The sequence below is a fragment of the Epinephelus moara genome, chromosome 10 (assembly GCF_006386435.1).
Source record: "Epinephelus moara isolate mb chromosome 10, YSFRI_EMoa_1.0, whole genome shotgun sequence".
Lineage (NCBI taxonomy): Eukaryota > Metazoa > Chordata > Actinopteri > Perciformes > Serranidae > Epinephelus > Epinephelus moara.
Genome location: NC_065515.1, coordinates 25,770,759 through 25,785,494, shown reverse-complemented (window position 1 = coordinate 25,785,494; position 14,736 = coordinate 25,770,759). Strand labels below are relative to the sequence as shown.

Here is a 14,736-nt window from a genome sequence, read left to right as displayed (position 1 = left end):
TCTGCAAGAGTGCTTTTGGGATTGTTAAAAAAAAAAAAAAAAAAAAAAGATCAAAATCCCTGTTTGACTGCAAAAGACCTGCAGGAAAATTTCACAGACTCTAGAGTGGTGGTGCACTGTTCTACTGTGCAGTGACACCTGTGCAAATATGACCTTTATGGAGGAGTCATCAGGGGAAAACCTTTCCTGTGTCTTCACCACAAAATGTAGCTGTCAGAAGTTTGCAAAGGAACATCTAAACAAGCCTGATGCTTTCTGGAAACAAGTCCTGTAGACTGATGAAGTTAAAAAATAACTTTTTTGACGCAATGAGCAAAGGGATGTTTGGAGAAAAAAGGATGCAGAATTTCGTGAGTAGAACACATGTCAAACTGTGAAATACCGGGGTGGATTGATCATGCTTTGGGCTTGTGTTGCAGACAGTGGAACAGGGAACATTTCACAGATAGAGGGAAGAATGGATTCAGTTCAATTCCAGCAAATTCTGGAAGCAAACATCACATCATCTGTAAAAAAGCTGAAGACGAAGAGAGGATGGCTTCTACAACAGGACAATGATCCTAAACACACCTCGAAATCCACAATGTTCTACCTCAAGAGGCACAAGCTGAAGGTTTTGCCATGGCGCTCACAGTCCCCCGACCTAAACATCATTGAAAATCTGTGGACAGACCTCAAAAGAGCAGTGCATGCAAGACGGCCCAAGAATCTCACTGAACTGAAGGACTTTTGCTGCAAGACGGCCCAAGAATCTCACTGAACTGAAGGACTTTTGCTGGATGAATGGGTGAAAATCCCCCAAATAAGAATTGAAAGACTCTTAGCTGGTTACAAAAAGCATTTAGAAGCTGTGATACTTGCCAAAGGGGGTGCTACTAAGTACTGACCAAAATTTTTTGCTCCAGGCCCTTTTCCTTGGTTGTTTTGAAACTGTAAAAGATTGGGAAAAAAGTAATCTTACTAAAAATATTGAAGAAATGTGCCATATTTTACATTTTGCCTTTTGGAAACCAGGTCATCTTTTACTTGCTTAGCTATACAAAGCAAACAATTTTTGGCCAGGGGTGCCCAAACTTTTGCATGCAACTGTGAATAATTTCAATGCTTTATTTCAATCTGCCCATTAATTATGAAATTGAGCAATATACAGAGTTTATACACATCCTTTGACACTGAGGAGCAAATAAAACATCATGTCACACAACCAGGCTGCCTGTGACGGCAGAGATGGAACATAATAGTCGAGAAATGTGAAAGCGTTGATCAGAAAGATCTGACAAAAAAGTATGGACCTTCTTCATTGCAGTTAGTCTGAAAGCTAATTTATGTCCTATGTATACCTTTTGCACAAGGATTAAATGAATTATTTTGCATCTGAAGAGCCTCTTCTACCTTTTTTGGGGAGTGTGCAGGTGATTTTTAGCTGCAACCAGCAGCTCTTTGGCTTGCTTTGTGGATTGACCGGTGAGTCTACAAAAATTACCAAACAGTTTTTGCCCTATGAGGCTGAATGTGGCATGGAGATCAAGTGTTTGTGAGGTTGTCCATGTGTGAAAGCATAAAAGCGTGGATGAATGCATGTAGGTGGTCTGAGCAATTGCAACTTGGGGACTGCTGTCTAGCTCTTTTTCTTGTAAGCCTTCCAATCGTGACCCACTAAAATTGCAATCTGAGAAAATATCACCATTGCCAATTTAGAGTCGTATCCTAGCTCACTGATATTTGCAACCAAGAAATGGTGCTTGATCAGTGTGTCAGAAAAAGCTTCATCCATGTGCAGGTCAAAAACATAGCCCATCTGTTAGAGATGGTACAGAACAGCTAATGAGACATGAGACACACACACACACACACACACACACACACACAACATTCCTCGAACTCGCACTGTAAGGGGAAATCAATCTATGGCTCCATCATTTACGAGATGTTAACACCTCTAACAGGGAAATCCTCACTAAATTAACTACAGCCTGCAGCGCTGCACGTCTCTGGATGTGTGCGCAGTGTGCCAATGTTGAGTTGACCAAGTGACCAGCAGAATGATATTCAATGTGAGCCCGCTGCCAGGTGTCATTACACTTCCCCTTCCAGCAGAGAAAAGCAGTCACACATGCCACCATCTGTTTCCAAGATGCCCTCGCCAGCTCACTGCAGTGTCCTTTTTACTTTATTTTGTCATCATAATTGAGGGACTGTTGTGTGTGTGGCGCAAAATCTGATCCTCTTTGTCATCTTCTGAACAATATCTTGTGTACTGAGCAAGGTGCTGGTGCAAAAGAGTGGGAGTGGGCCAAGATATCAGATATATTTACAAAAAAGCTTGTCCTTGTCTTACGAATCATGCAAAAAAAAGGCTAATCACAGATGCACATCTCACATTTAGTCTAATATATTCTGAGGTATAAAAAGGCCTCAGATTACCATTTGGATTTATCAAAGAACAACAGCTCACAGTTGTGCATGCAGAGGGCTGATGGTACATTTTGACACTGATTCATACGCAAAGAAAGGATGGATTTTATTTTAACATCCCACAACACTCTGGGCATTGTGGTCACTGTGAAACATATTCCAAACAACCGCCCCCATCACTTTTCATGCCAGCTCTGAGTCATCCTAACTTAGACATCCAAGCAACAAGACCCCCCCTTCCATCCCTCCATCCCTCCTCCGTTTCCTCTGACAACAGTTTCTGCTTATGATCTGCCTGCTGGACAATCACACAGTCCTCAAACAGTCACAGAGTGTGATTTGCAATGCAGCCTCAGTGTGTGGCGATGGTGAAAACCCCCCATTGTGCAGCGGTGTGTTGGACCGGGCCGGGTGTCCTCTCAGTCAAATCAAAGGCGCTTCCTCCGGCACTGTGGCAGAGCCCACTGCCTCTGGAGCCACTCATTATTACATGCGAGGGGGGACTTGTGATCTTTTTAATTATTCTGCACTTCATTTCTATCCCACCATTCAAAACGCAACATGAGAATTGATTGCCTCAAAGATCCATCTTTATAATCTCCCCCAGGCCCATAAATTATCCAACTTTGGGGCAGGGTGGACGAGCCGTGCAGGCACAAGCAGATCTCTTTCAGAGCAGAGCTGAGCCACATCACTGCAGTGTGTTGGGGAGGTGTGGGGGGGGGGCAAAACTGAATGGGGCTGCTCTTTTGCTCGCTGAAAGCGGGAGGGAAAAAAAGTACACTTGTTATCTTGTGAACCCTCAAACATGTAAGATAGGAATCTCTTGAATGTCAGCGACAGAAATGGAATTAACAAGAGATCTTTTTATTGTCACAGAAGGTCATTAGGCTGCCAATCGGGGTAATTATGGAAATGATCTCCCCAGCTCTTTGGAATGTTTTCCTGCTTCCATAAGGACTTGAAAGTGTTCAATCAGCCTCTCTCGTGGGAAAGTTCAGCCATAACTGCAAGTGTACCAGCAAAATCAAATTAAGCAAAGAGATTTCATTAGTATTTATAGCCCCGAGGCATTTGTAAAAGTATGGAGCAGCGGAGTAATGTGGGACTGTGGAGGGGAGAATTATTGCTTAATGACAAAGGCCATACCTAGAAGACATACACATGGATAATGAATAGGAGGCATTGATTGCATCTTTAAAGAGGATTCTTGGGGGAATGTAAAATATTGATGCTTGTGTGGCTGACTTTGGACTCCCGGCATGGGTGTGAGGGTGGTAACTTTGTTTGGGTGTTCACACTGTTTGGCTGTTAACTTTATTATTTAGACGTGTTTAATATTATATTTAAAGGCATTGGTAAACACCCAAATTACACACACTATATAGACAGTTTAGGTTAAAACAGCACCATCATAATACTGGGTTAACTTTACCCAACACCAATGTTGTTTTGACACTATGTTAGTGTTATTTTTTGTAGGGCTGTGGTACTTGTACTGCAGTATTTCACTTTTTAGTTGTACTCCATGATAATTAAGAGGGAAATATTGTGCTTTTTACTCCGCTACGCTTATTTGAATTACTTTACATGTATAAAACATATGAAGAGCTTACAAACATGATGCATTGTTATAGATTACTATCAAACAGCATATTCATTTAAAGCTGACATGGTCAATCGACTGATTAATTAGTTGATTAAAAGAAAATTTAACCTATTTAAATAATAAATAATCATCGTTTCAGTCATTTTTCATGCAAAAACACCAAACATCTCATGTTTCCAGCCCCTCAAAGGTAAAAAATTTGCTGCTTTTCAGGATCTTAAATTACAGTAATTTGAATGTGTCTCTTTGGCTCTTGGTAACTGTGCTTATCTTGAATTCAACAAACCAAGCAATCAATCATTTGAGAAAGTATTTAGCAGATTAATCCATAATAAAATAGTTGCAGCTGTTAGTAAAAAATCAGCTGCACCTAAACTACAATGGTAAAATGCTGCTTACACATTAATGCATGTGTAATAGTGATTTGATGATTCTGAATTCTGATTCAATCATTCATTCTGATCATTTTTCTGCATCAAGATACTTTAAGTACATTTTCTTGAGTAACACTATAAATGCAGAATCTTTATTCCGAAAAATACTACTGCATTGTAATATTTTTAAAGCTGGTATTAGTTCCTTTACTATTCTGAACACTTCCTCCATGCTGTTATTCTGACCCAGTGTTAGACACAACATGTTCAAGTTTTACCTTAAAGCAGTTGCACGTTTTATTGCACAAGTCGATGCACATATGACATTGAAAACAGCAATGGATACACACAATATTAACAGCTGCATGACGTGTGTTTTAAAAGAGCCAGAGTAGAGTATAACAGTGTGAATCTACATGTATATAAGAGCCTATTTTAGTTTAATACATGTAAAATATAACAGTGTGTCAAAACATCTCGTTGTTTTGGTGGTTTTCTGGGTCATAATAACCCTTTTTTAGTTTAGCTAAATACCCCAACAGTGATGTTAAAAAAATAATACTTACAGGGTCAGAACAACCCATTGGTGGAGGGTAAAGTCAACCCAGTGTTGCATTGGTGCTGTATTGACCAAAATTGGGTCCATTCTGACCCAGTGATCTTTAGTGTGAAGAAGTGCAAGATAATCGAAACCAACCATGAAGGATAGAGGTTTATTGATGTGCAGTTTAAAATCTTTATGTAAAATAATAAAAATGTGTTAATCAGTAAACAATGGATTAAGTAAGGACGAATATACACCTTTATATTTCCCTTTGTGTAATCAATCACCTCAGCGTCTGCAGCGATTCAGGCCAAAATGAAGTCAGATAGCTATGTGCAGTAAATTGTAACACCTGATTTGAATCATTGGGTCTATTCAGTCCACTTAACCTCGGAGTAATTGACAATTTAAAGGTGCAGTCCTTAATTTCAAGAGACAGCACAACGACTTTGATTAGGATGTGGGATATTCACTCCCCCCCCCCCCCCCCCATGGATTAACAGACAAGGACAATTTTTATAAAGCAAATAAGGGGATGGAGTGCAAGCTTCGCATTAGGGGAGAAATATTATAGTTTTAAGATGAATTAATTTGCCTTAAGGCGATAACATTAGGCCTTCATGAGGATAGAGCATATTATAGACTACTGGTGGTATTAATGTGCACATGTATTGTAAAATAGCCACTTTTTAACATAAACATAGATTTCAGTCAATCATAAAATCAAAACAGCTTTATTTTTCTCCTCCTCTTCCTCATCTTCTTCTACAATTCCTATAATTGGGTTCGAGAAGAGGTAAGGTGTCTTTGTGAGGAACTTGACAGATTATGTGAAGGAATATTATTATGGGCAGGGCAGGCAGGGATGTAGGAGGTAATTTAGGATGATGTTACATATATGTATGCATCAATAGGCAAGAGGATATTGAGTTCAGGGGTCGTGCGGAGTGAGAATTTCCTTTGGATGTCAATTATGTGGAAAGCTGCCTCACATCCAAACATTAGGATCAGTGCATGGGGAGTCACAACATGGTGTAAAGTTGGATGCCTTTATGGGAACCATGTAGGATTGTTTGCATGTTTTTTTCCTGTTGAATACACTCAATTTTTTTTTTTTACTTTTTCTTACTAAAAGTCATCCAAAAATTTTAATTCAGTTTCTTGCAACAGGTGACAATAATTGCTGAATTATAATTTTTTTTAATATTTATTATTTAATGCACAATATTTGCTCTAAAATGTGATTTTTAGACAAGGACAAACACGTTTTCCCTTTTGTTTGTGATTAAACCACCACCATTTGACACCCCTTGGTTGCATTAGCACATTGTTAGCTATCTTTTTCTGCAGACAATGACTTGGTGCAGAGCCAGGCTGCCTGTGTTTTGACACCGTGTTAAACGCCTGCTATTGGGCCAATTTGCACTGTTAACAGCCTGAATCGCTGCGCTCACACAACACGGTATGTGCAACTCTGCAGCCTAAAATTTCAATGACAAAAAGCCTACAAACTGGGTGACATTGCACGTACTTAACAAGTACACATTGGCATGGTAATCCGGCTGCATTTAGCAGGAGGTGTCACTGTCCCAGCAGCACCCGCCGCTATATGCAGCCTCCCCCCGGTGGGCTTCCCCACTGACGGCCGACCGGAGAGGAGAGGAGCGGTGGAGAGGCTGCAGTGATGTGCAGAATTGGACACATAAAATTATCATTTTTAATAAATACATAATAAGGAAAATGTGGTTTTCAAGTGGTTGCAAAATATTCAACTGTGTGTGTTTCACTGGAAAATAATTAAAGATGACAATGAAAGAGAGGTTTTCAGACCCATGTAGGATTCACTAACGAGCACAAAATATTCGTTAAGGTTGTTGAATTGACTGAAAGGGATTTTTCACAACGTTTAAGACATGATGGAAATAATTGACACTTAAGAAATTGTCAGAAAAAGCGACATTTTAAAAACTTAATTGTGATTTTATTATTATTTTAGATGGAATACTTCATTTTACTGTCTGTATTAGATTGTTAATGCTTCCCCTTACACCACGAAATCACCAGGTTAGATGAGTCCATGTGTTTTTTAGACATCACCATATTCAAAATATGATTTCTAAAATTATGAACGTCATTGCCAAATGGTGACGCAAACAGGAAACAGGCCGCAGACGAGCCTGCAGACTGAGTACTACATGACAGATAGCCTATGTGTTAGTGGCCTGTAAAATACTGGCTAGATGAACGCCTGTTATAGCACTGACCCAAATATCCAAATGTCACCTGAGTCTGCTTCAGCAGCAACACCTGCAAACACGAAATGATGTCTTTTTCTTTCTTTCAATATAATCTATAACTAATGTGAGCCATTAAATCGGAGCTCATCATAACATAAACAGTCTCAGCCCCAAATATGAGAACGAACCGTAAAGTGAGTGAAGACATGAGTCCTGCTGTAACTGTGCAGCCTGATCTGCTGCATGGTGTCTTAATAATAGATGGGACGTCCACGCAGACACGCAGGCTACAAGGCTACACACACACACACACACACACACACACACACACACACACAACACACACACGTGGATCAGTGTCGTCTATTTGGGGCCCCTTTTCGCTTTGTTGTGTTGGAGAGATCTGGTCTCCTCTCCGGCTCATCCTGCGAGGTTAAAAATGGGCTCCATCATATTGTTTGACAGAACCTCGCAGGTTGATAGAGTGAATCCTCTGAGAAGAGCTGGAAATGGTGATTCCCAAAAAGGAAGAGGAAGGTAGGAAGAAGAAAAAAACAGCCTGGCTTTTAGGAATCTGCAGAATTCACATTGTCGACCATGAGAAATAAAATTAAAATAAAAAAAATATTTCAACAATGTATTCTATTTGTGTGACGTAGCTGTGGTGTGGCATGCGTCTTTGCGGATGTGAGATTTTTTTTTTTGTCCTCCATTTTTGAGAAGATCTTGTTTTTATTAAATGTGACAAGCTGAAGATTTGGCTACTGGTGTAAAATAATTAACATAATGGTCGTAATTACAGGCGCGCTAACAATGCCATTAATTTATCATATCGTTTTACTAGCTGCTGCCCCCAACTGCACGCTCACCTAATTAATTAAATGAGTTGCCTCTCAAAAAAATCTGCGTTTGCAAACAGCTGATTGCGATGCAAGAATCCGTTTTTTTGGATTTTAATTAGCCCTGGCGTCATGTGTTTGTATGTCAGTGCTCATCATGTATGCAGATGTGATGTTCAATAGCATATTTGTATCATCGGTGTTAAGGAAATATTTTTATAACTGAGATTGTAATAACTAATTAATAATTGACAAGGATTTAAACTTTTATTTTCTGAAATGATATTAAAATAATCTAAAAGGAGAAATCTTCCAAAGTAGTAGTGATGCATTCATGCTACATATTTACTGCAACCTGTTTTTAGGAAATCAAAAGATTAAATGTCTATTGATTAGGTGGTCAAAATCCATCTAAAAAATAGATAAATAAATAAAAATAAAAAAATTAAAGAAATCCGCATTTCGCTCGCACAAATATAAACTGCAATAAAATGTCTTACAATGTTCCTAAATTTCTACAAGTCAATCCTATAGGCCTATTCGTATTTTCTTCGTATTTGCGGCCTAAAAAAGGCGAGTTTGCGCACTTTCCCCAAATTCTGACGATTTTCTGTGAAAACGGAAATTGCAAATGATAATAAAAACTCCAGTAGCATGAAATAATGTCACACTAAAGACAAAAAAATCGAAAAAAGTTGACCCAAAGTGGAAACACGTGGAATAATCCCCCCAAAAATAAATGAATAAACAATATCTAGCATCTCTCATCTGTCACCTTCATTCATCTTTACAGTACTCTGAAGCATCCACCCTGCTGTAGTGTCCTTGAGCACCCACCCTGCCCTCCTCTGCAGGTGACCCTGACCTCTGACCCCTGTGAGACATGAGGAGCACAAAGAGGGGGACAAGACAGAGAGAGACAGAGACAGAGAGAGAGACAGTCTCCCTCTCAGGAATCACCAGAGCATCACATTATTATGATCACAATTATTTGTTCGGTGACCTTGCTGGTAGTTTGTAGTGATCACATGTGGTGACTGTTTCCTCTCCATCACCTGTGCTGCTGCTGCTGCTGCTGCTGCCTGCTGCTGTCTCTTCTGTCTGTCCCCCCCTAATGGTTTCATGCCGGAGCGAGTTGGCTTATTATACTAAAAGGTTTTGTCGCGCTAAGCCGTGCATGTGTGCTTAAAACGTACATTTCATTAACAAACTGCGGAGGTATAAAAGCGGATTTATGAGGCTTCAAAAGATCACAGGAAGGACGGGTTTGAAACCCCCTCTCGGTGCTGTTGCAGTCAGGTTATATCAGCAGTTACGCCGCCTTTCACACAACACTGCGACTCTGGGATTTTTTTTTTTAAAGGAGGCTGGCTGCACCTGTCTCCACACACACACATACACACAAAGGGAGAGAGAGAGGTTTGTTAAGACAGTGGCTCTGTGACCTTCTGATTGCTTCACAAGTCCCTCAAAATAAGAAAAAGTGTGGCCCATGAATCTCTTTTATCCAGCTACAATAACGCATTACTTGCTGCTTTTTAAATGCACCAAAAATTAGGTTTAAGGTGACTAATATCAAGAGTTAATTTGACTTCTGCTGCTGAGGAGAAATGCGCAAAATGTGTCCAATCAGCAGCGCACACGAGACAAATAAATAAGTTTTCGTTTTGAGCAAAACAACCTTGCACTAAAGTTAAATTTTCGGATTTATGTGCCTGGAAAAAAGCCACAAACTAACCAGAAACCCAACCTTCCCAAAAGCACACGCGCCCTGCGGATAAGCAGGATAAAAGTTGATGTAGACTCTGGTTTCATCTGCTAAGTAGTCCGTATTGACGGACCTCCAGATCACACAGGTCACCGAGAGATTAACACGAGGCGAGTCTAATCGGAAGCCATGTTTCCCTCCTTTGACCCATACGCGCATTATTAATGATAGCGTTTGATTAATCCCACTTTTATCCCGAGAGCAGAGGTGTCGGAGGTGGCGCGTGAAGCAGCGCCTCTGTGCGCTGCTGCAGGCAATTAAAGGATCAGATTTACTCCCGCAAAACTGTGAGATACTGAAATAAAACTGATGGGGTTTAAAAGCAAAAATAAAGGCAGTCATGAAAATGTGTTATTTTTAGAGATATATTCTTTTTTCCCCGAATTAAGTGATAATTAATTGTACTTATGTCATTAATATGTGATAGGTGTGATTTATTTAAATGTAGGAATAGCTGTAATATCAATAATAATAAAATTTCTTGAATTAAATTGTATTCTACCTGATGGTGGTTTTAATTAAAATAGAAATTAGCTTCTATCTGAGAAATTGTATCTTTATTTGTAATTTATTTATATGTTTTAATTTATTTAAATAAAGCTTTGACACAAATTGATTATAGATATTTTCATTAACCTGCTAAAAGACTTCCGATAAAATCAATTGAATGTTTAAATGGCTTGTGGCACACCGGGAAAAATAGATGTGGGTTTATATTCATATTGTTAATTTACTGCAGGTTTTCTTCACGCGCTTTGAGCGTTAACTGAAATATCTTGTCGCTCGTCCTCGCAAATGTTCCCACACAGCGGAGGAAGCGCTCTGCATTGGATCCGACATCCTCTCCCTGAGCCCAGCCTACACCGCTCACCTTCATGCTTGTGAATAAATGCTCTCTTTGCATTCACCCGCTGCCTGCATTTCCTACTTTTTTCAAATGTAAAACCACGCCATGATTGGGGTCGTTAGCACCTCTTCCAAACTCTTAAGGAAATTCTTTATTCTCTCCATTCATTGTCGCCGGTGGTGCTGCTGCCGCTGCTGCTCAATATTCTTCCCACCTTCGGCTAATCCTGCGGGAATAAATAGACTTGAATTCATGCTTTGCATTCGCAGCTTGGATTTACACGGCGGGCTATAAAGATGGAAATATCAAGGCATGCACCAAATAAACAAAATGTTTAATCCTTACGCACAGACAGAGTAGACTTTACGCAGAGCAACATGCACGGCAACTAGTTTAAAAAATCCACGCATGCACAATTTAACAATAAAAGAACAAACGTGAAGAAATAAAAGAAGTTAAAGGAGGATTCAGTGAACTTAGCTGTCGTCGTTTTCATTCTGCAGCTTTCAGCAGAGTTTGTATTAGCAAAGTTAAAGGTTTGGGTTGTTTTTACGCAGCCACGTTAATGCGCATCAGATCTTTCAATCATGCAGACCAATTTTCTCTCCCCCTCCTCCTCCTCCCTCTGCCACCGTTAAATGGTCTATGACGGACGAACACAGAAATCAGCGGAAAGCAGCATTGCTGATGTCCCATTGTTGACAAATCCATGAAACAACTCCAGTTTGCATGGTTTAACAGAGAGGAGAGGAGGGTGGAGGGAGAGGGAGGAGAGGAGAGGGGGCGTCTGTCGTCACCGAACCACGTGTCCTGATAGTATATCTTATACTGGGAAAAGTAATCTATCAGACAGTCCCTTTTAAAAGCTCCGGCCTTTAAAAGCAGCATGTGTCATCTCGACTTGGTTCTCCAAATATCGCTCCTATAGGAAATATACGCGCCGAGAAGGGGACGTGGGAGCGCAAAACGTCTCCAAACAACTTCGAGGCAACAGTCGCCGCTTTCCACAGGCCTGCTCACTTACCGAGTGGAGAAATATTCGCAGAACTTGAAGTTCCCTTGGCTTCACTGACTCGCTGTCGGTTCAACCGCATTTAGATTTATTTTGGAGACATCCGACCTATTGACAGGAGGGCGACCAGACGTCCAGCAGACCCGCCGTGTGTGCGCACTGACCGCGCTGGTCTCACCTCCACAACACACCCGGCTGCTCGGTGGTTTTGGCTCCGGTAGACTTTTTTAAAAAAGTGTAAGTAAGCCGTGAGATGACCCTGTCTGGAGGCAGCGAAAGAGCCAGCGACATGTCCGGCCAAACTGTGCTCACAGCAGAGGACGTGGATATCGACGTGGTGGGCGAGGGAGACGAGGAGGGCATGGAGAGGGTGGACAGCGACTGCGACAGCCCAGTGGGAGGCATCCTGCACGACCTCCGAGGGGAAGCAGGCGACGAGGAGGTGGAAGATGAGATCGAGGTGGAGAAGGAGGAGATGAGGTCCGGTGGAGGGAGTCCGTGCTGCGAAAGCTCCGGGGAGGGAGAGACGGGCACCGGAAAGGGAGAGGGTCAAGACCAGAGCGCAACGGCAGGTGGGATCCAGAAGCCCAAAAACAGCCTGGTAAAGCCGCCTTACTCTTACATCGCCCTCATCACCATGTCCATCCTCCAGAGCCCACAGAAAAAGCTCACCCTCAGCGGGATCTGTGAGTTCATCAGCAACCGCTTCCCGTATTACAGGGAGAAGTTCCCGGCGTGGCAGAACTCCATCCGCCACAACTTGTCCCTCAACGACTGCTTCGTGAAAATCCCCCGGGAGCCTGGCAACCCCGGTAAGGGCAACTACTGGACCCTGGATCCCGCGTCGGAGGACATGTTCGACAACGGCAGCTTCCTCAGGAGGAGGAAAAGGTTCAAGAGAGTTCAGCCGGACATGCTCAGGGACCAGACTACTCTCATGATGCAAAGTTTCGGTGCGTACAGCCTCGGGGGCCCCTACGGGAGGCACTACGGGATCCACCCGGCTGCTTATTCCCATCCGGCGGCTTTGCAGTACCCTTACATCCCCCCTGTAGGTCCCATGCTGCCCCCGGGCGTCCCTCTCCTGTCCTCGGCGGAGCTGAACAGAAAAGCGTTCAACTCCCAGCTCAGCCCGAGTCTTCAACTTCAGCTCAACAGTCTGAGCACAGCGTCCATGATCAAATCAGAGCCCTCAAACAGACCGTCGTTCAGTATAGAGAACATCATCGGGGTCTCCAGCGCCTCCTCGGTGTCACCGGGCGCTGCTTTCCTGCGGCCTCCGGTGACCGTTCAGTCGGCCCTGCTGAGCGCGCAGTCCCTGTCTCTGACCCGGACCTCAGCCGCTATCGCTCCCATCCTCAGTGTACCGTCAAATATTATATCTGGACATGTTTTACCCTCAGCAGCGGCGGCGGCGGTGTCCAAATGGCCTTCACAGTGACTTTAAACCAAGAGAAAATAAACTCTTATTTTTCTATAGAGACATTATAACGGGGGGAAGTGTGAACAGCAAATCAATAGGCAACACTGGACCCTGTAGCCATGTAAAGACTGTTGAAACACACAGAGAGAAAAAGAAAAAGGAGATATTTCTGTACAGGTAATATTTGTAAATATTTGTAAAAAAGAAAAGACAAAAAAAGAATGGTTTTACCTGTCTTTATTTCTTTTGTTCCTGTTTGCGACCTGTGATAATTATTTTACATTTTCTTTTTTGTAGTATCGGAAGCTCAACTGGACACACTTTTCTGCTTCCTTTTCATACAAGAACACAAAAAGCTCTGAAAAAAATAGTCTGTTTATAATAATAAAAAAACAAATATATGTAATTCTATGTAGCTATATTGTGTTGTAAACTGAATTTATTTGTAAATAAATTTGAGAAATAATTGATAATCACTTTTCATTATTAACATTCATAACTTGTTTGATAACAGATTTATTGAGAAGCATATTATTTTTTATATAAATAACATCTGACGCTATGCAGACCAAAAAAAAAATCTAATTTTAATTTGACGTTAAGACATTATAAAATTGTTTTATTTTGGGATTATTAAGTGCTTAAATTTAATAGGTCATTTTCAGGCTTAAGAATTATTATTATCATTAAAACTGTCACGATTTTAAAAGTCTGTATTTTTAAATTTGCCTTTCCATGTTTCATTTTTATTCCTAAAAATACTATTATAATTATATTTACCGAATGAAAGGGGAAATTATATTTTCACGGCAATAGCAAAGCAGTCAATAATTGTATTGACTCTTTTCAGTATTCAAAAACTTTATCACGAGATCATAAAGAAATGCTTTTGGAATTACTCTTTATAATAAATGATATTGGTTGGCCCTCAAAAAAAGTAATAAAGAATTAAGAAAAAATAACATATATCTATATAAAAATTTAAAATAAATAACAGGTGAAAACTGGGGTGATATGAAAAGAAGGAACTCATTTAGTGAAATCAAACATAAATGTGTTTTCCAATCTGATTATTTGCGAAAATCTTTTAAGTCAGATATTTTAAATGTGAAGACAAACTCGTCAACATTCAGTGGTAAATAATTAAACGCTGTAATTGTTTTTTTAAAGCTATATTTATGCTTGTTTTCCTGATAATGATCTCTGACTGGAGGTCACGGTTTAGACACCTTTTAATTCAGCATGACATCACTGCTCGGGTCGTTTTACAGGATATTCTGCGGCTTGGCTTCTATAAAGGTAACAGCTTCGCAGTTGTGTCTGGCTAATCACTTTTACACAAACAGCAAATGGTGATCGGGCTGGTGTGTGTGTTAGTGTATGTGTTGGGGGGGTGGAGGTGGTGGTGGGTGAGGGGGGGGGCGTTACAGGCGCTATATTTATCCGATCCCCATGAGAAAGAGAAAGGAGCCTCTCTCTGCTTCAATTCACTCTCAGACACCGAAGAAGGTGCTGATGATGCAAAAGGCTTCTCCGGTGTCACCGCGGCATTTCATTCATTATTATCAGCGCTGGGCTATTATTATTATTAGCATTCTATTAGCATTAATAATAGATGCCAATAGCACTGGAAATGCACAGTATATTATCACTGTATAATAAAGTTCG

At 40.9% G+C, this 14,736-nt stretch overlaps 1 protein-coding gene across 1 annotated transcript; it reads left to right on the top strand.

Annotated features, from left to right (window-relative positions):
* The first annotated feature begins 11,485 nt into the window (after positions 1-11,485).
* On the top strand, positions 11,486-13,549 carry foxd3 (forkhead box D3). The gene has a single exon (XM_050055948.1). It carries the CDS (start codon positions 11,899-11,901, stop codon positions 13,084-13,086), a length of 1,188 nt encoding a protein of 395 aa, XP_049911905.1. The 5' UTR covers positions 11,486-11,898; the 3' UTR covers positions 13,087-13,549.
* Positions 13,550-14,736: the final 1,187 nt, after the last annotated feature.